At 39.4% G+C, this 25149-nt stretch overlaps 1 protein-coding gene across 1 annotated transcript in view; it reads left to right on the top strand.

The window, feature by feature from the left end:
* The window catches only part of LOC128535390 (latent-transforming growth factor beta-binding protein 2-like), a 119615-nt gene that overhangs the window by 47325 nt on the left and 47141 nt on the right, over positions 1-25149 (top strand). Inside the window, exons 4-9 of the mRNA XM_053509273.1 lie at positions 1083-1282; positions 3818-3988; positions 7490-7693; positions 8482-8768; positions 11038-11140; positions 24715-24789. Coding sequence (XP_053365248.1) covers positions 1083-1282; positions 3818-3988; positions 7490-7693; positions 8482-8768; positions 11038-11140; positions 24715-24789 — 1040 coding nt within the window. The remainder of the gene's footprint in view (positions 1-1082; positions 1283-3817; positions 3989-7489; positions 7694-8481; positions 8769-11037; positions 11141-24714; positions 24790-25149) is intronic.

The raw sequence follows: 25149 nt of genomic DNA, 5'->3' as shown, positions 1-25149 counted from the left end.
CGGTGCATCCCTAGTTTTTGTATCCATATAATGACTAGTGCCTGTGCACAACTTTATCCCAGAAATCCTTTGACAGTGCCTTGCCACCCATAGTTGATGTGCTGTGGTTTTAGTTCAGGGAAGTGTGTGGTGTAATAGCAAATGTCAAAATATGAGCATGTGTAGAGCTTTTTATTGGCACTATGTATGATCAGGAATTAGTGATTTACGCCTGTGACCCAGAAATGCAGGCAGTTGCAAGTCTTGGGCAGATCGGTCCAATCCCACACTGCATGCAGAGGTTAGGGTTAAACACAGAGTTATCAGAACCAGGGTTATCATGTTCGTCCCTCCAGATAAACAATCAGTTGCATGCGTCATTCTCTTGCTTAATATTTGCCCATACATCCCGTACATGCCAAGTAAGAACTGCACCAGTATCTTCAGATTTTTGTCCACTGTTCCACGTTGTATGCAGAATGGTCAAAGTGTCCCATCAGTCTTTTCTCGTCCAAGTCACGTATACAGTCGATTTGGCTTTATATGTACCGTACATCCTGGAACATGAAGGCTTCGTGCTTTTTGAACATGAAGCACAAAAGGTAACCAAAGGATCTGTTTAACAACTTGTCCATCTAGTTTAAATTAGTTTCATCCATGTGATTACCTCTAATAGTACACAGAGTAATTTCAACAATTAGTTTACTTTGCACACTTACTCTGAACAAACCCCATGGAAATTATTACTGGGAATTTATACTGTAGCAGTTGATGAACAAGGCTGTTTTGCACAAATGTTTGATAATTATGTAGCTATTAAATGTAAAAATTTGATTGCAGTGATTAGCTAATTGCAGAACACGAGCACAATAACATGAGAGCATCCTGTTTTTCAAATTGGTCAAAATGATGTTAAAATGACGCCATCAGCCTGTTACCTAAACATATGATGCAACATGGATGAGACGACTTTTTCCATGTTCTTGCTCTCTCACATGCTGTGCTAGTCATAGTTTACTCTCATTTACTTTATATATTATATATATATTTTTCGCACCAATACACTGAAAGTTTAACCTTAACCAACCTGTGTTGTTTTCCAGGACCCAGGTTAGACGCGGGTCTCCCGAGGTCACGCAGCATCAGACTGGTGCAGGACAGTCGCATGTCTCCAGGACTGTCAAGCGTTATCCTTCATCTTCAGCACCAATAACATCAAACGCTCTGCCCAGTGCAAATGCTCAGCATATCGCCTACGCTAGTGTCCAGCCGCATGCCTCCGCCAACACAGTGCTTCCAGCAGGTTAGAATGCACACATGCACGTCATATGACATACTTTGACCTCAATTAATAACCTTTTTTGTTTTTGCTAATTGAAATTTACCTGCATCTGAATTTAACATATACGTTGATTATTTAGATGAAATATGTTTTAAACAGCATTGATTATCTCTTGCACCTTATCAGTGGTACCTTTCAAGGTGTGAGCTATATTAGGCAACAGGTGAACAGTCAGATCTTGAACTTGTTGTGTTGGAAGCAGGAAACAAGCATAAGGATCTAAATGACTTTAAGAAGGAACAATCAAGAAAGATGGGCCAACCAGTGATTTAATGATCACCTCATGCGGCTCATCGACGCCTGTGAGGACCAAAGGCCAGCCTGTCTGGTGCGATCCCACTGAAAAGCCACTACAGCACAAACTGCTGAGAAATATCAAAGCTGGCCACAAGAGTAAGGTATCAGAACACCCAGAGCATCACAGCTTGTAATATACAGTATGGGGCTTAGTGTCCTCTAAAGTCCCCAGATTGCAATCCAAACAAACATCCTTGAAATGCACCGAGCAAACAAGTCCAATCCACGGAGACGGCCCCGTCCCGCAACCCAAGTCACCCAAATGATCCTCGGTCAACGTCCCGGTGCCAGACACCACAGCACACTCCCAAACAGGAAAACCCCAGAACTTAGATGGTTTTACTGTTAATGATTTTTATTTCTGATTGATGTATTGTTAACTGCCATTTCAAAAGGGTCTAATTATTAAGTTGCATTAACAAAAGGAATTGGACTTTGGACCAACGGTAAAAGGTCTGATGGGTTCAGCTTGACCCTATTCCAAAGTAATGGCCATATCAGGGTGAGAACGGAAACCACATCAAGTGATGGACCCATCACGCATCACGCAAGCCTCTGGAGGCAGTGTTACTGTATCATCTGGCGTTGCTTCAGTTGAGTTTTTTTATTGCATGTGGCAATAAAATGAAGTCAGCTGACGACCTGAACATACTGAATGACTATCACATCAATTGAGCTTTTCTTCCCTGATACAGTAGCACAGACATATTCCAGGATTTAAAGTGTGACAGCGTGGTTCTGGGAGCAAGAGGAATCATTTTTACACATGAACAGGAGACAACATTGCGTTCTGTAATCAAACCTAAAGGTGACTGAAGGAAATTTTTAGGGCGTGCAAGTTTTTTTTTTTTTTAAACCAGCCAATGTATGTGCTGTACTGGATCGACAGCCTATTAAATGACAAAAGCAAAAATGTCTAAATACGTATTTGTCCTTACTGTAGGTGTTATTTCTGCCACATTATGGCTTGGATTAAAAGTTTAGAAACGTTTATTTAGATTATGTCAGCTGTCATAAAGGCCTTACGTAATGTGTATCCTCTGGACACTGGACTTTTTCTTTGTTTACTGGAGTAAACGCTATCACACACACCCCCACGCCCCGCCCCCCAGACCCACACACACACACACACACACACACACACACACATATGGAAGCCTTCTCCATGGAGCTGATTTGTGTTTGTTGATACTGGAAACTCTTGTTAATTGAGAGGGTTAATATGTCCACAGGGACGTTCGTGCCCGAACAAGCACATAAACACATAAACAGAGACATGAAAACACACATTTATTACCGTCATTTTAACACTATTACACTCACCCTCTTTATATAAGTCAAGTGTTACACTAGGGGGAAATCTTTTCTCATTGATCTCTGTCACACAAACGCACACGCACACACACACACACACACACACACACACACACACAAGGTGCGTTTGATGTCTTTCTTCTGGTGCCTTAGGGCCTGTGTTTTCTCGTCCGACCTCAGCACACATGCGCTACACAAACCCCACTGAACACTTTGAACCCTAACTTTGTACTTCAAAGCCGTCTCTTCGCCGTCTACATCACAGTTAGAAAAATTTTGCAGCAGTGCGCTCAATTAAAAAAAAAAAAAAACCATAATCAAATTAGTTTGAGAACAATAAATTAAGGAAGAAGGACATGTGCATATGGGCGGCATCTAACAAGCGTCTTAAATTATACTGCAACGGCAGTGTTTAACAAGTTCAATCCTCACAAATATTCCAAGAGATCCTTGTTTTCAGACGTCTGTTTTTCCATCATTTACAAGGCAACGGGAGTTGAACAGGTTCCCACCATTACACAAGACTTCCCTTCCAACTACAAACAGATACACACACACACACACACATGCGCACACTCGCACACACATGCGCACACTCGCACACGCCTTATCCTCGTGATGCTCTCTCTCTCACTCTATCCTGTTCTGGAGAGCTTTTGCAGTGACATATCCTTCCAGCTATCCAGACTCTGGTATACACACACACACACACACACACACACATACCCACACACTGACACACGTACACACTTCGACTGTTATAAACCTCCTGTTCTACCAGTGTCCAAGCAGGGAGAGTAAAGATGCAGCACTTCTTGTATGTGTCTGTTCTGTGCCTTCAGCTCTTGATTTCTCATTACCATTCGACTCCGTTACCTTTTTTAGGAGCGAACCTCACAGCCAATGTGGACCGAATCAAGATCGTCTTTACACCCATGGTGTGTAGGAGGATTTGCTATGGGGGGCAATGCTACAATAACTGCGAGCGTGGAGATAAGACCACGGTGTTCAGCGAGAACCAGGGCCCGCCAGTCAAGACCCACGGCTTTAGACTCTGTAAGTCTCTCCGTTTGTGCATTTCTCAATCTGAATCGGTTCTGTATTCCTCACAAGAGCATGTTTTGTCTTTGACCTCTTCTTTGAGATGCACTGAAATGAAACATTTCGTAGAGATCCCTTTCAGCATGCTATAAAAAGAGGGAAAGAAAAGGAGAAAATCGGCTCTGTGATTGCGCACTGAGACCCGCGGGTCGTTTAGAGCCGGGGAAGCCGCACACTCGTCCCACGCTCCCTCCTCTCTACCCCCTGCTCGTCTGCGGTCTACACCTCGCTTTGAACCTCACCTTAACCATTGCATGTGCTCAGCAGCAGAGAAAAAGAAAGACAAGGGGGGCGGGTAAGAGAAGGAGAAAGGGAGAAAGATTTAACAGGGATTACATTAAAGCCACTTTTATCCACCTGCCAGTGCGGAGGGCCTGAGGAGAGGCGACAATGCTGAGCCGTCCTCTCCCAACAGCCCGATCTGATTTATAGGGAAATCTCACATTCTCTCACTCGAGCTGCGTGTGGTTAATGAAGCACATTTCATACACCAGAGCTCAGTTAACACCAGCCGACCGTTTAATGCCCGGCCAAGTCCCTTTTTGTCACTGGTGAGAACATACTTGTAGTGTTGAGCCGTGAATGAGTGGAGCTTTCTTCTCCTCTTCTTTCAATACCATGGCTATAGCCATTTTCCAAAAAAATGCAGATAATTTTTTTTTATTAATTTATTAAATGTATATCTAGAACTACAGTCATATGTAAAAGTTAGTGTCCCCTTTTTTAATTTGAATAAAATCGTAAATAAAAAAAAAAATGTAATGGTAGCAGGTCACAGTATTGAACAGACATGTGGACAGTAATAAGTACCTCCCTGATTCACAAGATTCACTGTACTGTATATTCTACTGTACAAGCAATAACTTTAAGTAATAATTTTACTTTGTTTTGGTCCATTCATCGTTACAATTTTGCTTCAGTTCTTTAAGGTTTTAAGGTCCCACCACATCTCAACTGAGTTGAGGTCATTTAAAAAGGTTGATTCTTTTTATTTTTTTAGCCATTCTGATGTAGATTGGTGTTCTTGGGATCACTGTCCTGTTGCATGACCCAATTTCTACTAAGCTTTACTGTCATACAGATGACCTCACATACATGTCACACTCAAGGTGCCCAGGTCCTGTGGCTGCAAAACAACCCCATGCTTGACAGTGTGTATGTGGTGTTTCTGCTGACATTGTAGTTTGTTCAGATGCAGTTTTGCAAACCTCAGTTGTGCTGTTTTTAGGGCAAGCCTTTAAATTGAACAATACTTGTTCAGTCTTCTTCTAATTGTGCTTTCATGTTTTTTTTACATTTAACATACTCTGTGAGGCCTGTATGGTCTGAGATGTAGCTCTTGGGTTTTTTGTATTTCCATAAACATTACAGTGTCGGAGGTTGGAGTGATATGCTGGGATGTTCACTCTTGGGAAAATTAGTACCTGTCTTCAATGCTCTCCACTTGTGAATAATTTTTCTCAGTGTGGAACATTGCATTCTAATTTTTTTGGAAATTGTTATCTAACCTTTTCCAGATTGAAATATATATTGTTCGAAAATACCTAAGACCTACCTAAGACCTGGTTATATCTGGTTATAGATTTGTACTATTAGATTATACAAATCTATAGAATTAAAAGAGGCGCACTAACCTTTACACATGACTGTATGTTTCCACCTACATGGTGATTCACTGAAGATTTTTATAAGCTTTGAAATCATGTTAAAGGAGCTGATACTCCGTTCTCAATAGTAATTGACCAGTAATTACGACACAGATGACAAGATCAAATACAGGATCAAAACTCAAACAAAGGCACAAGCCTAAATAAACAAAAATACGTGTATGTTGAGAGGGGCAATTTGTAACAGTGGACTTTTTCAGGGTTTCAACGTTGCAATGAAATTTGTTTAAAGTTATAATGACTTTAATAAAATACCGTTGAGAAGATTGAATGAATGCTCAAATCAAGCACAATGGTGCAAATACAACCTTAAAACAATGACATTTTTCCCTTTAATTGGAGCATTTATTCTGATTTGCATGCATTCACACAAAGTCTGACCATACATGTGTGCACTGTAATACTGTATGTAATATGCATATCATGGCCAGTTTCGGAACAGATTTCAGACATTAAGTGTTTTTTTTTGTTTTGTTTTTTGCTGCTTTCCACTTTTTTTGGTAAATATTTTGGTAAATTGTGTTACAGACGGCCATGTCTTTTTTTTTTTGTGGTGTTCATTGTTATGTCCATGAATTTACTAACAATCAACAGTATGTTCCAAGTGGTCAAGGGTAAGCATGCAGTGCTCTTACCGCAATGACTAGATCTTGACTCATGTTAACATCCATTTGTTTAGTGTTAATGTTGTTTTGAAGTTGCCTTAGTGGTATTTGTTCAATGTTAGTCGATGTTATACCAACGTCATTTCACCAAGGTAAGTCTAACGTTAAAGAAAACTAATATAAATATTGTCTCGTAACAATACCAAATTAACGTCACCACAATATTTTGAGGACCAAAAATTCCTGCTGGGACGTTTTGGCCCAGTTGATCCGACTATTAGGCAGCTGTTCGAGAGATACCGTTGTCTACCATCATAACCAAGCTACAGCTGATGGAATGTCCAGTGGAGGTTCAGAGACTTACAGAAACGCAGACTATATTGTACAAACGAGGAGAACATATGCCTTCTTGAGGTTGGAACTATTTCCACTGTTTTTGCCACTACAAAGGCATTTCATTTTATTGCTGAAGCTTCCTAGGTATTTTTCATAGCGCCTCTTTGAAGTCTGACTACAAATGGGTTCGATTTGGGGGGCTCGGATGCCCCGGTCACAGGTATATAGGCCACAGGCACCGCTGACTGAAGATAAGGAGAATTAAAGATGCACTGTGAAACCACAGCTGTTCATGTGTATCATTCCATTCTTTTGCTCCATGACGGCAAAAAAAAAAAAAAGAGTCTGTTTTGTGATGTTTTTGTCAGTTCAAAAGAAGATTTAAACATTTTGGCATTCAAACACTACCAATGGTTACTTTTTATTCTTAGTAATTTATCAAATTGGTAAATTATCAGTATCTTTAAACATTACATTTTAAATAAAAAGGTAAAATAACACTGTTTATAATCTTTTGAACACATAGAACATGTGGTCATTTTTAGGCCTTAGGAAAGCATCATTAGCTAACGGAAGTAAAGGTCAAGTCAGTATCGTCTTTTCACTAATATGACGGCCAACTTAATGTCTTTTTCCGGAGGGTAAATTTTGGAGTTCATAAATCTCCTCTGATGTGAATGTTCAACACCAAGTGCTCAAGAATAAAAAACTCATTATAACAAACTGTTTAAAATAAATCACATCAAACTAAAAGTAATTTTTTGCCTTTTTGTGTGTTGAGATTTTCCAAGTTCAAAACAAGGTTTATTACCATTTTCCTGACACACTGTTTTTTCTTTATCTTCTAGTTTTCTGTCAGATTCCGTGCTTGAACGGTGGACGGTGTATCGGACAAAACGAATGCTGGTGTCCATCGAACTCCACAGGAAAGTTCTGTCACCTTCCTATTCCGAGTCCCAGCAAACCCTTACCTGGTCGAAATACCAATAGCAACAAAGTACAGAACAGCTCATTTCACTCCGTTTACACCCTGCCCCTTTCCAACCAGCAAGGTAAAGGCACAACACAATCATAGTGCCTTTTACAGACACATTAATACAATACATACATCTCAAGAGGATGCACTGCAGAATCTGCTAATTTAATCCTTTTTGGAAAAAAAATACTCAGAAATTAGAAGATGGTCAGGTATTATTGGTAATATCTAGAGCTTGTTTTGTACAAATGTTTTTAGCCCACATTGAATGCAAAGTGTTCCTTTTTTCAGCAAACTTCTGAATACGAAAACCATAATACAGTATGTCTCACCAAAGCCAATGATGTCCATGCTAACAAAGAACACCTGTCATTTCCAATTCCAAAAAATTGAAGTATACTTCTCCTGGCATATCTCAATCTTACTTGCTCTCCTTTCTTTTCTTTATCCAGCATTAAATCCATGCAGAGGCTCTCATGTGGGTTACAATCCTCCGCATTCTGTTCTCATTAGCTTGTTGACCTTTGTGCTGTGTTTTAATAAGTCTAATTCAGTGGCAGGGATCACATCTGGCCCCTGTTACATCACCGTACAAGAATCTCAGGCTTTGTATAGCAAGTGAAGCAAACCCATTAAAGAACTTCTTCTGCCTTGTGTAACGCAAGTAGTTGAACATTTGAACAAGTGATTTCTAAAAGGTATGGGCATGACTGATTCCCCACAGGTGCTAAGTAGTAAAGGGAGACCTTTTATCTACTGCTTACTGGTCCAAGCGGTCTCATTGCTTTTCATTAGTGGAGCTGTGTTATTTTTACAGGTTTCCTATATGGTCATGATGTTATGACTGTTTCTCTGTTCCTGTAGCGTCCCTTTTACCCTCGCTGGTGAATGTGCATGTCCAGCATCCACCAGAAGCTCAGCTTCAGATCCATCAGGTTGCACGGGTCAAACCGGGCCAACAAGCTGAAACAGGACACTCAGTACAACAGCGCTCTCAGCCTGGCAATAATCATATCAATGCCAATGGGAATGGCAATGGACAGAACAGCGTGCACAGCGTGAATCAGAACCATGGGCTGAACCACCACAGACCACATGTTAGGCTAAATGGACAAGTGGGAAGGTGTTTCCAGGAAACAGTTGATGGAAAGGTATGTAGGCAAACAAATGTGTACTGCATCAACTAAAAGTACTGATATATTTGCATTGTGGTTCTAATGGTCTCATGATAATCAGCATTTATTGTGTCATCTCGATTGAATGTTAGTGTGTCAGGATTTTAATACAATACAGTCTTTATAATTGCATAAGGTAACAATTTCCTTCAAGGTTCTCATTTGGCTTGAGTCTCTTGGCCTCATCTCAGATCTCACTGACCCCTACTGATTCTTTTCCCTTGTCTCGGAGTTCTTCTTGTCTTAGTTCTAATTTGGACTCAGAATAGATGGTACTGATTACAACACTCAGATATGTCTCGGTATTTGTATTAAAAAAGACCCACAGGTGTTTGGATGGACACACAGACTCTGTTTATTAAAGCATTTCCGAAACTCATGATCATAATCCAAAGCAGACATCAGAGCATAGGAGGTCAGCTTAAACATTCATATAAGCCAAATTTTAGAAACAATGGTAGGATACATGATAAATTGAACACAAACACAACAAGGAGTAATACGCATCGACCAAGCAGGCATTACAATATACAGTGGAAAAAAAGGTACAAACTCTGCATTAACGCTTACTTTATGAGCATTACCATTTATGGTTATTAAACATAAGTTTGGGCATATTCAAATGTTTAGGTCTTTTTATATTTGGTTTACATACACTGTAATCATTTAATCATTTAACATCAGTACCTGCTTTATTATGATTGGGGTCATGTGGATGTCCAACACTCCACATCTAGGGGAATTCTAGAGTAACCCCTGTAAAAAGCTGAACATGGCATTAACCCGATCTCATCCTGGCTCTTGGAAACATTGGAGCTGTGAGGTGGCAACACTACACGCTGTTTCATCGCAATTTATTTTAAATTGTATTAGGAGACGGCGGAACGGTGGAGTAGTTGTTATCAGTGTCGCCTTGCATCTCCAGGTTCTGGGTTCGATTCCCACTTTGGAGTCTGTGTGAATGGAGTTTGCATGTTTTCCCTGTGCTTGGGGGTTACCTCACACAGTCCAAAGACATGCTAGTTGGTGTTACATGTACTGTATGTATGTATCCCCTGCAATGGCCTGGCATCCTGTTCAGGGTCTTATGGGTTAGGCTCCAGGCCCCCCGTGACTCAGTATACAGTTCCCCTAGTCAGTAAAAGCTCCTTAAAATGACAGCAATTTATTTTCTAAATCTATGACCTACGATAGACATTATGGTGTATGTTGCCGTCAGACAGGAAGGAAGCTCTGCTTCTGATTTACTCCGCAGTTGGAATGTATGCAGCCTGTGAATTTTAGCCCTCTCAGATTTCAGTCACATTAGCGGAGGTGTAATGCTTTGGAGCCAAAAGGACAGGCACTGTTAGGCAGAGGATGTGACTTAATGTGATATGACATCCGACTGGAATGTGATAACGAGACAAGCTGTGACTAACATGATCCTTCAACACAATATTATAACGCTCATTCCATCACATTAGGCGATATATTTTTAATTTGCTATGGTGTCATTTTCCAAGCCAAACATTTTTGTGCACAAGGCTTACACTCTATTAGATAAATGGAGCTTGAGAAATATGACATATAAGATCAGAAAGATAAGATTGTAAGATTCTGTATTTGCCTCTTATTAGTCTCTGTCTAGCCCGTTAGTAGTTTTGACAAGAACGGGACATACTGAATGTGAAATGACTCAGCATTTTTTCTCTTTTTCCATTCAGGATAACGTGCTCGTATTTAGATACAGGCGTGTGTATCGGGAATATAGAGACGATGCCAATGGGCTAGTAATTGATCTGACATAACCGTGACTTGGCTTGCAAAGTCCCATAAATCTAAAAGGAATTCAGATCCTAATCTCGCAGTTAGCTCAGACCCAAGAGCAGTGTGCCAGCGGAGCGAAAAAAATGGCCGCCTTTGTCCTCTCTAAACGGACTCAGCTGCTTCTCATCTTCTTCTGTTTTAAATGTGAAGAGATACATTCTGTAAGACTTTATATACACAGCATGTATTACACATTTAGGTATCAGAAGGAAGAAAGGATGCTTTAAAAAAAGGTAGATAAGTTTTATGAGGATACCGAATGGGTTTTGTGCAACTCATCTTGATGCTAGAACAGACCTGGGTTTCATAATATACTTGAACTGGGCTGTTCCGAAACCTTTTGTAACATTCACCCCTTGAAAAGACCCTTGTGTTTGTTCAGAAACATGAGTCGCTGGAATTTGTGCTATTGTGTGTTTGTGTGCTTATGTTGCAGTGTGGGAAGCCTCTGCCAGGTCTTACCAAGCAGGAAGACTGCTGTGGCAGTGTGGGAGCTGCATGGGGTCTGGACAAATGCATCGAGTGTCCCAGCAAACCGGGTGAGATTTTTATATCCTAGGGGCTAACAAATATTTATGTCTAGAAAAACCTACAGACCTGCTTGTGGGCCAATTTCTTTTTTTATTGTGACACCTTCATTTACATTTACATTTAGTCATTTGGCAGACGCTCTTATCCAGAGCGACTTACATTTTTATCTCATTACACATCTGAGCAGCTGAGGGTTAAGGGCCTTGCTCAAGGGCCCACCAGTGGCAACTTGATGACTGTGGGGTTTGAACCTGGGATCTTCCGAACCGTAGTCCAATGCCTTAACCACTGAGCCCCTCGCCCCTTCATAAATGTATCTAAAAAATGTTTCAGGTCAAAGTGGGACTTTTAATTGTACAGAATACCAGAACACAGTTATAAGTTATAAGTAAAACCTCCTTTATTTTTCTATATAATCTCCTTCTACACTAATATATAATAATATTCCAGGATTGGATACCATCAAGGTTGAAAGTTTTCTTAGTATTCCAGAGCCATGATCAGACTGTCTGCTTTATCTCTGAAACCCTAGCCTCCCAGGCACTCCTTTAATGGCCCAAACATGTGTAAGTGGCTTGGAGCGAGGTCAGGACCATACGGGCAATGACTCCTGGTTAATTTCCTATAATGTCAATGTCCGTCAATGATTGTGTGTACAGTTCGCACAGACAGATGAGTCTCTTATACTAATTGGCAACAAGTTGTGCGTCGATTTTCAAGGATCAGGAATTCCACTCGCTGAGTGTCCACGGGAGGGACTGCAATAGGCTCCGAGCCACCTTGGCCGGGATTGTTTGCACCATTTGAACGTTTTACTACGGCTAAGAGTCTCATCAATTTACTATATATATATATATATATATATATATATATATATATATATATATATATAATCAGTAAAATGTCATAGAAATTTTATTTAGCTTTAAATCTTGGCTAAGCTTTCTTGGTACCAACCTGGTAGTCCAATAGCTAATTAATCATTGTGGGATTTCAGCTGTCTGTTCAGATTCTTACCCTGTCACACACCAGAAGATGATCCCAGTAAATTCTATGAGCTAAGAGTTTGTAATAATGTGCTCAGATTATCTGATGACGACTCTTTAATGATAGACCTCAGTTTAAAGAAAATGACTTTGGTTTAAAATCTATTGAGCATGCGTCATACTGTCAATCGGAATAAGGTATTTAAATGCAATTTTCCCCTCAGACTTTTCCTTGGCAGTAAGTAGTAAGGATGCTTGAACTTTCCTTCCAGGCACAAAAGAAACACATTTAATTTCAGTATGGTTTGTAGGTTCCAGAACTTTATATAGTTGCAAATGTCAAATTATTACATGATAAAGGATCTTTACAGGCTGCCATAAATTCACAAGAATCCTAGTCTACTGAGTTGACACTACTGAAGGTAGACTTACTACCCCGCTCCCATTCAAACCCGCTTGTGTTTTAGAAGCTCAATAAGGCAACAAATCTAAGCAGGCATTTCTTTGGATGAAGGCAGCTTGGCAGAACGCACTGCGAGATTGCTGAGCATTGCGCAAGACAAGCAAGTGCCAACTCTTCCTACAATCTGTGGTCCTTTTGAAAAGCCACAGTTTACACTCAGCCTGGTTTAGTTTGTGTATACAGAAAGGAAGTTGAAAGCTGGCAGAGTTGCAGTGCTTCATGCTGTGTGGACAATGTGTAAGACACACTGTGCTATGTTCCCTGCCTCAGTAGTTATACTGTTAGGGAGTTGTTTTCAATCAACTATTTATCACCTATTTATGTATTTTAGTTATTAATCATTAAACATTTAACTCAACACATTTAGTTGCAATCATGTGATGATGATGATGAAGATGATAATGAAAAACCTCCAATAGGTATGTAATACAAATTACTGTCCTTGATGTACTAATAATGAAACTGATTTATATGTAAGATGAGAGAAAATGCCAATAGTGGTGGCCATAATGTAGAATGATTCTGGCAATGACTCACTCACTTACTCACTCACTCACTCACTCACTCACTCATCGTCTATACCGGTTTATCCTGTATACAGGGTCATGGGGGGTCTGAAAAATATCCCTGGAGACTCAGGGCACGAGGCAGGGTACACCCTGGACTGAAGCCAGCCCACTGCTAACCACACACATACATCCTTGCACACTATGGAAAATTTGGGAACGCCAATCAACCTAATTTGCATGACTTTGGGAAGATACCGGAGTACCTGGAGGAAATCCACCAAGCACAGGGAGAACATGCAAATTCCATGCATACAGACCCGGGGGCAAGAATCGAACCCGGAGATGCAAGGTGACAGAGGTAACCACTAAGCCACCGTGCTACCTCTGTGAGTGACAATTTAGAAAAAAATACAGAGCAATAATTGTAAAAATTATTGGGAACAGCCTGTAATTGATGGTATATATATATATATATATATATATATATATATATATATATAATACTATATATATATATAATATCACATATCAGTATGTTCTTATTGCACCAATTAAAGCCATTATTTTAAAAGCTCTTTATTTGCTTTGCCAATTGCAACCTTTTTTTTAATTTTTTTTTCTCAGTGGGAGGGCTCAGCGATAACATTATATACATGTTTATCTATGGCCAGTGCAGCACAAATGTCAGAAAATGTCAATACTGTCCACAGCACAGTACTTAGCAGGAAATTCCCAGATTACAATCCGATCTAGCACCAGTGGGTTTCACTGGACAATAGGTCAGATTCATGGAGGCCCCATGCCGCAACCACAGCCCCAAAAGGATCACTATAGCACAACCCCAGAAGCCATTTGAAGACATGCCCCAAGGAGGCATTGGCAAATGATATACCTGCTTCTCTGTTGTATTAAATTGCATATATGGTAGCTGTTATAAGAATTATTTTCAGGTTAGGTAAGTTGCACTGCAGGTGCTTAATTGATGCAACATAGCAAAGGCAGACCTTTCGAAAATTAGGGTCACTGTGTATGTGTATGTTTGTGCGTGTACACGTGTGGTATCACATTATCCACTCCCCATATCCTTTCACTTTTCCCCTCAGGAAGACGGAACATGCACTTGCACATGTACGCACTGGCTACCAGACATGAGACGGTCATATTTGTTTCCTTATTAAGTATAGTCCGTAATCCAGTGCAGATATCAGCTCACTTGTGGCGAGCCTTTAGATCATCGACAGATATTTATTCTCTTTTTTCTGCAGGCCAGAAGTTCTAGATCTCTTAAAAATCCAGATGTGTCTTTGCTTCCCTGCTCTTTGAAGTTTAGATATGCAGAAGTGTCCATCCATTCTCTCATTTTCAGTTTGTTTGGGAAGAATTTCGAACATCTGGTTTTGGAAAGCTGAGAATGACATCACTGACTATTATGCAGTTGAAAGCGTGCAGTGATTAGGAACAGTAAATGTGTGATCGGCATTCATAAAAGATTTGGAATTATACGAATTTCAAAAGGATTAAGTCTCTTCTAATATGTCGATTCCAGTTTAACAACTAAATGAGATGTATTTTTCATTTTGGTCAAGATTGTTAGTAGAAAGACTTTTAATTATGGTGGTTTACTGTAGGTCAGCCAATTTCCAGAAATACTTCCTACAAAAGTAGCGTTTTATATTTATTTTTTCTGTGAGTGAAAGAGGCATTGCGAAGAGCAAAGGCAGGGGTATGAGGTACACGGTTTGTGGTGCAAATCTAATGAAAGTGATGACAGTCGGAGAGCTTGCTGTTCCCATTTTGCAAGAGGGGCTACGTCTTTGACGGAAGTAATGCGTTAGCATCTCAGGGGTTGCAAATTCCAGGCTGTAATGAACACCAGGGAGAAATATCAAGAGAGAGATAAAGAGAGAGAGAAGGTGAGAGAGAGAGGAAGAGGGAGAGAGAGAGGGAGAGAGAGATCAAATTCATGTCTTGGACCTGAGCCGCTGCTTTTCCTTGGATTTGAGAATCAGAAGCAGATTGAGGGACTTATCAATGCTCTTTATCTTCTCAAGTTCTGATGAGACTAAATGTACGCTCCTGTTTTGAATCTTAACGTTCTTATCAAGGGATCGCATTCTGGATATTGTTTAAAGGTTATCTGTTTCTAGAAGTTTTAAAATAGGGTTTCCGAGCATGAGTGAGGCAGGAATATTTTGTAGCAGGAAAGATGGAGTCTTGGAGACAGATGGTCAAAAAAAAAAAAAAAACCTGCTTGGATAGACAGAAAGGAATTGCATTAATATTCATGGGGATTGCGTCAGTGTGCATTACTGGGATTCCAGCTGATTTCAGTGAGACACTGGGTGGATTGATTGGCATGCCAGAGAGTTCCAGGTTAAATCAAGTTGAATTGCCGCAGGGTTGTTGGTGTGGGTGCCAACATCTTAGCCAATGTGACACAGTTTTGTATCCACATCACTGGCGCTGCCAAAGACTCGATTCAGTCTCTCATGGCTACAGGGTCATAAAAGGTGACTAAGGGCGTTTTCTCACTGGGGTCCAGGAACTGTTTCCGAGCACACTGGGCACTGGGACCAGTTGATTTTTGTCTGTATGCATGCAATTGTTGTCAGTGGTCGCACCATCATCGATGCTTTTATATCTACATTTTATATGTCATTTTTTTGCCCATTGAAGTGTGTATACACTTTTTGGGCCCTTCTGTATATTATCTTAAAAAAGAAATTATTCAAATTTTTAAATTATAGAATTTAAAAACAATATTGTCAGCCACATTTTATTTTTTATTGTATAGGGCCATCTCTATGTAGGTTCCCTTCAAACCCCACCCTGTATCATATGATGATAAAGGTCCATTAGTCTGTCTGCATATCACACAGTGCTTTTCGAATCATTATTTGGCTTTTGCTTTGCCAGTCAGCATACAGTACCTAAAGATATGAAGCAGGAAGGCTCCATCATACATACTGTACATTGCAGCAGGGCAGCTACAGTATGTGGGGGCCTCTGACCTGGAGCTCATACTAAGGTGTTCCCAACAACACTCAGTTATTAATCCTGGTACATTCTTTGCTGTCTAAATCCTTTCCGCTGTTATTTCTTTAAATGAAATAAGCTGTGTGCTGTTTATTCATTTGCACAATTTCTAACAAAAATAGCACAGGTCAGTTTAAATGACTCTGAGGCAATATGGGGTGCATGAGTCAGTGTGTACTCAGTTTCATGTCCTAAATATAATGGGGAGGGATACATCGGGAAGGGCATCAAGCATAAAGCCTGTTCCAAATCCATGCTGAAAGAAGCTGATTTTATATATATATATATATATATATATATATATAAAAGATTAATTTAAATGGCTGAATCCTAAGCATTCATTCATTAATCTTTAGTAAGTGCTTTATTCTCGTTGCGTTAGATTTAGAGCCGATGTCGGAAATACTGTGTGCAGGGCACGAACACACCCCATACTGTATGGGATACCCATAACTGTTACAGGGAATCACACATTGCTTAATAGCAATTACCAATCCAACTCTTGACATGTTTTTGGGAGGTAGTAAGAAACATAATCCTGGATATTTAACCACATATTAAAAGAGGAAACACGCCTTGAGTGCAGGTTAAAAGTGTTCATGTTTGCATAGTCCTCTTTCACTTTGAAGTACTGTATTTAACCCATAGTGGACCAGAGGCTGAAATTAATCAGATTGATTTACCCTTAATTAAAGACAAAGTTGCACACTGATTAAACGTGACACGCTTATTAATGACTGATGTGAAAATCATGATCTTGGAATCAAAATGTAAAAAAAAAAAAAAAACATGTTCATACAGTACACATCATCAGCTTAATGGATTAAAAAGTCAGATATTGGATAGATTGACACAAGTGAAAAGAAATATTTTGCCACGTCACTTTCACTTGGCGGTATTGTTAAAATAGGGAACGAGATCTATTAAAGGGAACTTTTTTTTATCGTGACTCATCATAATTAACAGTAAGTCTGTTTTCCATTTGCAAGGCACGGTGACAGCATAGTAAAGACATAATAAATCACACATAACATTGAAATGTGTTCCTAATGAGATCATAATTGTTGCATGCGCCTTGTTCCTTTTTAGCTTTCGCTTTAAAAATAGTCTCATTGAACGTGTGGCTTTTTCAGATCTTGGGTTAATTGAAATAAATGAAGGTTCGTGTGGAGCTTAACTTTTGAATGCGGAAAAAAAAGCTCTCTTTTACCTCTTCATGTGTTTTTCACATTGGAATCATTAATGATGTAATCAGCTATGGTGTCATGTTGAATTTGCCACAAACAGACACTGGCACATGAGACACAAGACATCTTCATCAGCCCATGGTGTTGAAATAGCATTTATTTTAACACAGGGCATTAGGACAGTACTAGTACTATACCAAACCAAACATGGCATACGGTTTTGACATGGTATTAATGTTCTTCTGATTCATTAGTGAGCAAATGTAAATATAGTGTTTGATTTCCTGAAGTGCATTCATTTAATCTAAGTTGTTTATGACTAAAGCTTTAGTTTGGTGGAAAACGTGAATGCTTCCTTTGAAAAAGTGACTTCCTCTAATCAGGCTTAGTCAGTGGAAAAACAGAGTGACTTCACAGGCTCCGAGATTAAATGGCGACAGCTTTGTCGTTTGACTGATCAGGAAATGAATACAACTGATTAAAGAGCTTTGAGTTTCTCCTAGTTTGGCACATACGGTACTGTGCAAAAAAATAAAAGGGGGAAAAGTCAAATCAATCAAATTTGGTCTCAACACTTTTTGGCGTTAAGCCTCAAGGACTCATTTGACATCTTTGACTGTATGTTTGCTGAGAAGTGGTCTATTATGTGATAAGAAATACAGAATAACACATTGGAGTGTTCTGTTATAGTAAAAAAAAAAATCAGTAATACAGTGCTATGAAGCAGCTTATTATTATTATTATTATTATTATTATTATTATCCTGTAATATTTATTATCCTATTATCACTAAATTTGTACCAATGAACTAAGCAGATCCATCCTCCCTTAATCCTTGTTTTCCCTTTCTCTTTACATTAAAAAGACAAAAATGCAGCAAAAAAAAAAAAAAATTAAAGGTACATCTTGCAGCCTTTCTAGTATCTAAAACCTTAAAGGAATTTCTTTACTCAATTTGTTGTCATTGAAAACTTTACCATATCAACAGTTACTCATATTTGAAAATTCTTTATGTGGAGTGCCTACAAGACACATTTTTGTAAAATTTATTATCGAATATTACAAGAAGTACAAGAATATAAATGGTGGCACGGTGGCTTAGTGGTTAGCACAGTGGCCTCCAGAGTCCAGGTTCAATTCCTGCCCTTAGGCTCTGTGTGCATGGAGTTTGCATGTTCTCCCTGTGCTTGGTGGGTCTCCTCTGGGTACTCCGTTTTCCTCCCACAGTCCGAAGACATGCAGATTAGACTAACTGGCATTCCCAAATTGCCCACAATGTGTGAATGTTGACAGGAGGTCCTCCCATGGTCAAGTAATGGGAATAAATACAGTGGTCATCATTGGTCTCCACGGTCCCTTGTTGGACTACAGAGGTTCCTACTGTAGATGGACAGACGGACAATAATACAAACACTGCAGAAGAAACTACTATGAAAGCCGCAGCTGTTGGAAAAAAAAGTACCAATTGAGCATTATTCAGCATTTTATTATTATAAACCAATCAGCCATAACATTAAAACCTTAAAACATTATGCCCAATATTGTGTAGGTTCCCCTTGTGCCATGACTTCACAGTACCTCTAACCCTAACCCTGTGGTGTTTGGCACTGGGATTTAAGCAGCGGATCCTTTGGGTTGGGATTTGGGGCCTCCATGGATCGGATTAGTTTGTCTGGATGCTTGGTTGGAGTGACATCTGGGGAATTTGGAGGCCAGATCAACAACCTTGAACTCTTTGCTTGATGAGCCCTATGCCTGGCAGACTGTGATGGACTGGTTGTTCTGATACCTTTCTACTGTATCATGATCTGAATTTACTTGTTTGAGCAACTTGGGGCAAAGTGCTATATTACCTTTTCTGTAGTTCCCCCAGGCATAGATGAGCCTTGGGTGCTCTTGATTCCGTCTCCCATCTACTGGTTTATAACTGATAATCATTATAATTTAATTTATCTTGTGGTTATTAGTGTTTATAGCTTATGTGTTAAATATTAACATATAAGACTTCATTTACTCATAATTTCTTTTAACCACCCCTGTTCCAGGCCTTAGTCAGACCTTAGTCTTCAAACATAGAACTCTCTAGGAACATTGTTGTCTGTCCTCCTACTCACATGTACTGTAACTCCTTTTTGTTTTTTGTTTGGCTGTTGGGAAAGAATCCTACGTCCTACAGAGAAGCTCTACTTAAATACATCGGTGACGTTATTCCTGTAGTAATGTTGCACTTTCTGGAGCTACAGGGTGGTCTCAGGGTGATAGTTCTAAATAATGAATCGTTGCTTTCTATCAATGAATGCTGATAAGCTTAAGCCAGTTTGACTCCCTCTCTTGGCCTCTTTTTCTAAAACAGCCATTAATTTATATCTTAACCTCCTGTCACCCAAACTCTACTGTTGTGTGCATTGCAGTTTCTCCTCACCGTTTCGTTTTATTAGCACCCGATGACTATGAACTTAATCCATGTCTTTAAACATGATGAATTATACCTAATGGTCCCCGTATGAGGACATTCGGGTCTCAAGAGTTTAAGATTCTGCCTGCTTCATGTGCGGTACTTCCATGAGGCATTGTGGTAATATGCAATTATACATATCATACATGTGTATATACTGTAAACATGCACTAATAACAACAAAAATGGAAATATGCAGGCATTCAGTAAGTAGAACTGGTGGCACAGTGGTAAGACCTTGCATCTTCAGGATCTGGGTTCGATTCCTGCCTCAGGACCTTGTGCATGTAGTTTGTGTTTTCTCCATGTGTTTGATGGGTTTCCTCCCACAGTGGATGGAAAATGGGAATATGGGCATAAATTAAATATGGTAAAAAATACAACGGTCACTATTGGCCTCCGCGGTGCCAAGTTAGATTACAGAGGTTCCTACATAGATGGATGGAACAAGTAGCACTGCTCTAATTAAGCTTTGCAATAAATATATGTATAAATAACAGCAGTGCCAAAAAGACAAAGACAAAAGTGCTACAAAAGTCTGTGCATTAGGGTAGTTGTATCTGTATCTGTTTAATGCTCCAAATGCAATTTATATTTGTGTTTTATCTTTCAAATATCATTTTCTTCTCAATTTTGTCTTCTGAGTTCTCACCATCAGCTACGTAGCTCTCGCCTTTCTCATGAAAAGTACCAATTAGGGAGGGTGGGGAAAACATGTGCTTTTTTCAAGACAGATGTTTTTCCTCCACATCATTTTGAGGTACTGCTCATGCTGCCTCACGGGACAACACAACACACTTGGGAAATAATGCTGTCTGCAAACATATGTGAGGTACAGGTGTCCATGATAGACACAATGTTCTTTTCTTAGTTAAATAGAAACCATACAACTATGCAGCTGGAAAAAAATGTCACCAATGTCAGCACGGTCTCTGAATTCAGCTTCATCACTCACGTTATACTAGAGATATGACCTGGACTGGTTTTTATCACTTTTAGTTGTACCTGCCAGATATATTTTTTATAATATAAACCACCATCATCCCAATCAGAAAGCAGAAATGCTGTAAATGCATTGCATGTTAATGCACATGGTCCTCGTTTGTCCCAGGAGCTTCATACCTGACCACTTGCTCACACTTGCGTGAAAGTAAAAAGCTTTCACTCGTGCCAATTTTGTTGTTCTGCAGAATCTCCTTTCCGATGATAACATTACTGGCAGGCTCTCTGTGAAAGAAAACAAAAGAATAATGCAATGATTAGGTTAGAAAGCATTATCTGTTCATTCTGGATGATGTATTGATATTTGGTTACCTGTGTCACTCTGGACAATCCTTACATAGCACATTAAATCCAGGATCCATCTGGGAACTGTCTTGAGCCTAGCATTTATTTTTTATGTTGTCAAGAGTAAGATTTAGATTTAACAACAGCATGCAAGCCCAGCGATGTTGTCTGCAATTATAATCACTGTTTTAAAAATGTTGCAGCGTCAAGAAGTGTCTGGAGACAAGATTGATCCGTAAACAAATTACGACCATTTGTTTTCTCTTAAAGACACAAATGTGAAACACTTCTAAGTCCTTATATCATCTTCTCAGCTCTTCAACTCTCTTGCCTCCTCGTTAAAGAAAATCTTATTCCCCAGCTCGTCTTTCTAACATTTATCTTCTGGAGCATCCAGATCAGTTTCTTCGAAACGTTTTTTTTTTAACTGCTCTGGCACAATCCAGGACTTATAGGGGATCAGAGACTCCTCTGACACTAAAACTCTCCAATACCGTGGAACAGGATGAGATTACTGGTGAAACAAGGGTTTAACAGCTATTATTCATATAATCGGCTGCGATTCCCGACCTCTATGCTACCTGATACACTCTGCCCTATATCTGAACTGGAATATGAGTCGCAAAGTAAAGAGACCTTCCCGGTTCAGCTAAGGGTGTCGTTAAACTAAATGACAAATTGATTGACTTTTATTTTTATGATAGGAAAAAAAAAAACTTTAATCAAAGATAAATCACTTGGCAAAACTTTAGCATCAGTATTTAAACCTGTGGTCAATTTGAACCGAGTTCAGTCTACTGAGATTAAGTTCAGTTGAATCTTATTGTAAGACATTCCTAACAATTTTTCATTTGAGCTGTTGTTTTAGACTCACCTTGACCATAACTGCTTCCTTTGCAACGTCCTTCAGTTTATGCACCGAAGGTCAGCATACTCCCAGAAGGACAGATCGCTGGCAGTCTACTGTAGCTTGAGTTGGAGTGAACACTTGTCACTTGGGAGGAAAATGAAACAAATAGAGAAGCTTCCTCTATTATCACTAGCTGAAAGAAGGATTGGGTTCCTCCTCTTACCCACTGCTGATGACATACAAACGTGGGGTGTTGGACTTTATCATATGACTGGTTTTATACTCTATTGTTTTCTTCGGTCGTCTCTAGTGTCCGGTTCTGTAATAGATCATATTAATGTGTGATATGTTTTTACATCCAAAGCTGCACATCAACCTACACTACTAACTAGAACTAAAATTTGAGCACACCTTCCAATTCCATGGTCTTTCCTGATTACTATATCTTCCTAAATTGTAAAATAATGCTGAAGACGTCCAAAATATGCAATAATCTCTTTTAAACAGTTGATATTAAAATGTGTCTGCAACTTATGATCTGTAAAGCCTTATTTCAATTCAATTCAATTTTATTTGTTTAGCGCTTTTAACAATTGACATTGTCGCAAAGCAGCTTTACACAATCAAAAGAATTATTTAAGTCTGTATGAAATGTGAACGTGTATGAATCTAAATACTAAGATTGTTCCTGACGGCGACAGTGGCAAGGAAAAACTCCCTGAGATGGTAATAGGAAGAAACCTCGAGAGGAACCAGACTCAACAGGGAACAAATCATCATTTGGGTGAGATGGATAGCAGGGATTAATCTGCATCATTTTGTGTGAGACTGGAAGTCCATTATAACAGGAAATGTGTTAAAGTTAAAATGGAGTCCAGTTTGTTTCTGGAGGGCCACACGGGGCATCCATGCGACGAGATCCCCAACCAGAAGCAGGAAAAAAGCCTTGTGGTCTATTCTATCCTCCCTCTTGTGTGACTTTTCTATTGCTATATGCAATTCCTTTTCTTAGGTATCCATCCGACTATTTCTGTTTTTCCGATTAGGAAAAATATCGGCCACAATTTGCTACGCACCCCCATAAAACTTATATCAAAACATTCTGCCAGGTCTCCAAGGCGCAATGGAATAATCTCAACCTCGACCAGTGCCGAACCACTTTGCTCCCCTGACTACTAGGGTGCTTGTTGTCTGATTTGAAAACAAGACATGGCATGTCAAAGAGCTTGACATGTAAAATTAAAGTAATTCACCATGTCAAAAAGGGCCCTGAAATCACTGCAAATAACAGTCCATAGACTTCAATGGGGTTTGTAGAGTGGACACACACTGATTCAGCAAAATAACACCACTGTCTGTTCAGCAAAAAAACACCACTGTCTGTCTGTCTCTCTCTTTCTCTCTCTTTCTCTCTTTTCCCAATATTCACTTGGTTTTCCCCACTCTCCACATAATCTTACTATATACTGTACTAAAACCGAGTGTTGGACCTCTCTAAATGTAAATTGGTCAAACTTCTCAGTTTCTCAGTATTTTTAAAATGTACACATTAAACATGACGTCCCACACGTTTAAACTCTAGGTTAAAGCTTAAGCAACCATATTTCCTCTGGTGTAAGTAAAAGAAGCACAGGAGTGGTGTTAGCTTTAAAGTGACTCTACATTCTCTGTGTCTGTGAGTTACATGTGTAGAAGAAGGCGTGGCAAAATACAGCGAGTATGCATGTCATTATTATTATTTTTTTTTTTCAGAAATAAGAAAATGCTTGTCTTGTAGACTAACCAATCGTTATATATCGATTCACCTGCTGCAGTAATTAAGGGATTTTTATTTGTACTGAATAGGCAACATTTTAGCCAGCTCTTATATAGTATACTGTACACCCACTCAATAGTAACAAAGTAGTATGAGAGTAGGTTGCACAGTGGTTTAGTGGTTAGTACCATGCCCCTGCACCTTCTCCATGTACCTGTGTATGTCCCCTGGGTACAGGTTTCATCCCACAGCCCAATAACATGCAGTGTAGGCAGATTGCAATTTTCCATACTGAATCCTTTATACAGTATGGTTGCGTGTGCTTGTGCCGTGCAACCCATCCAGTGTGTATCCTGTCTTGAGTCCTTAGTTCCCTGGGATATTTTCCAGGCTTCCCAGGACCCTACACAGTATAAGTGGTACAGATAATGGATGGATAGTGTGAAAGTACAGGTTTACCTAACTTGGCGTTAATCAGCTTTAAAAGTTTTCAGCCCCTAAAGAGCAACTTATTTCGCGTGGAAACCTACTTGTTGTCTTTTCAATTATTATGAACAGTTTCCTCCTTGAAGTTGAGACATTTAAAAATGCAAGATTAATGGTTCCAATCAAGTCTACTACCATGATTGCAATTGCTTCTGCTTGTTCAATTGATGGTTGTCGCATACAGCTATTTAATTCCCATTGCTTTCGCTGCCTTTTTCTCTGTAGAGTAGATATTTTGTACGATTTCGGCGCTTATTACAGTATGTTACCTTCTGAATAAACATTTTAAACACATGACTTGGATATAGCTAGAAACTGATTCATGCTGTACGTTTTTGCTTTATAGCCTATTCTTTTTAACCTGTGGCTTGACACCTGGTATTATATATCTGGATGTACTTTGCTGCACGGCGGTGTAAAACTATTAATGGAAATGATGTGGATTAGTTATACAGTATATCTCTTACGTCAGATTTGGCCAACCGATAGACTTCCTTGTTTTCTGCCAAGATGTGAACATGTGTAACTTTTACTTTTTTATATCCTCTCTTCTTTCTCTCTTTACAGCTTATGCAGTGATTGCAAACGGCCTAGTGGAATGTCCTAAAGGCTATAAAAGACTGAATTCGACTCATTGTCAAGGTAAGTAATGTGAGATTGTTCAGTAGCGTCTGACCTGCACTTTTTTCCTGACCTATGCGTATGACTTTGCAATTTCATGCGCCCAGGTGGACCTTTAAGAATTTTAATGAAGGCCTCATGTTTTGAAGGACTGACTGGAAAGAAGTTTTTGTTCCAAGTTTTTGGGGTTACATTCCATCATAAACGCTCCTGTGCATCTTTGTACATTCATAAATAGACCATTGGGACTTTATAAAAGAATTGTGAGTTGTGAGAAACAAATACCAATGGGAACAAAATGACTGGTTCAGAGAGGTTGAACTGAGGTTCATCCACAGCATCATCCATCTACTGCAAATAAAAATTCATGTGATCTTCAAC

The sequence above is a fragment of the Clarias gariepinus genome, chromosome 13 (assembly GCF_024256425.1).
Source record: "Clarias gariepinus isolate MV-2021 ecotype Netherlands chromosome 13, CGAR_prim_01v2, whole genome shotgun sequence".
Classification (NCBI taxonomy): domain Eukaryota; kingdom Metazoa; phylum Chordata; class Actinopteri; order Siluriformes; family Clariidae; genus Clarias; species Clarias gariepinus.
The sequence above is the reverse complement of the archived record's forward strand: the minus strand, read 5'-3'. Positions and strand labels throughout refer to the sequence as shown.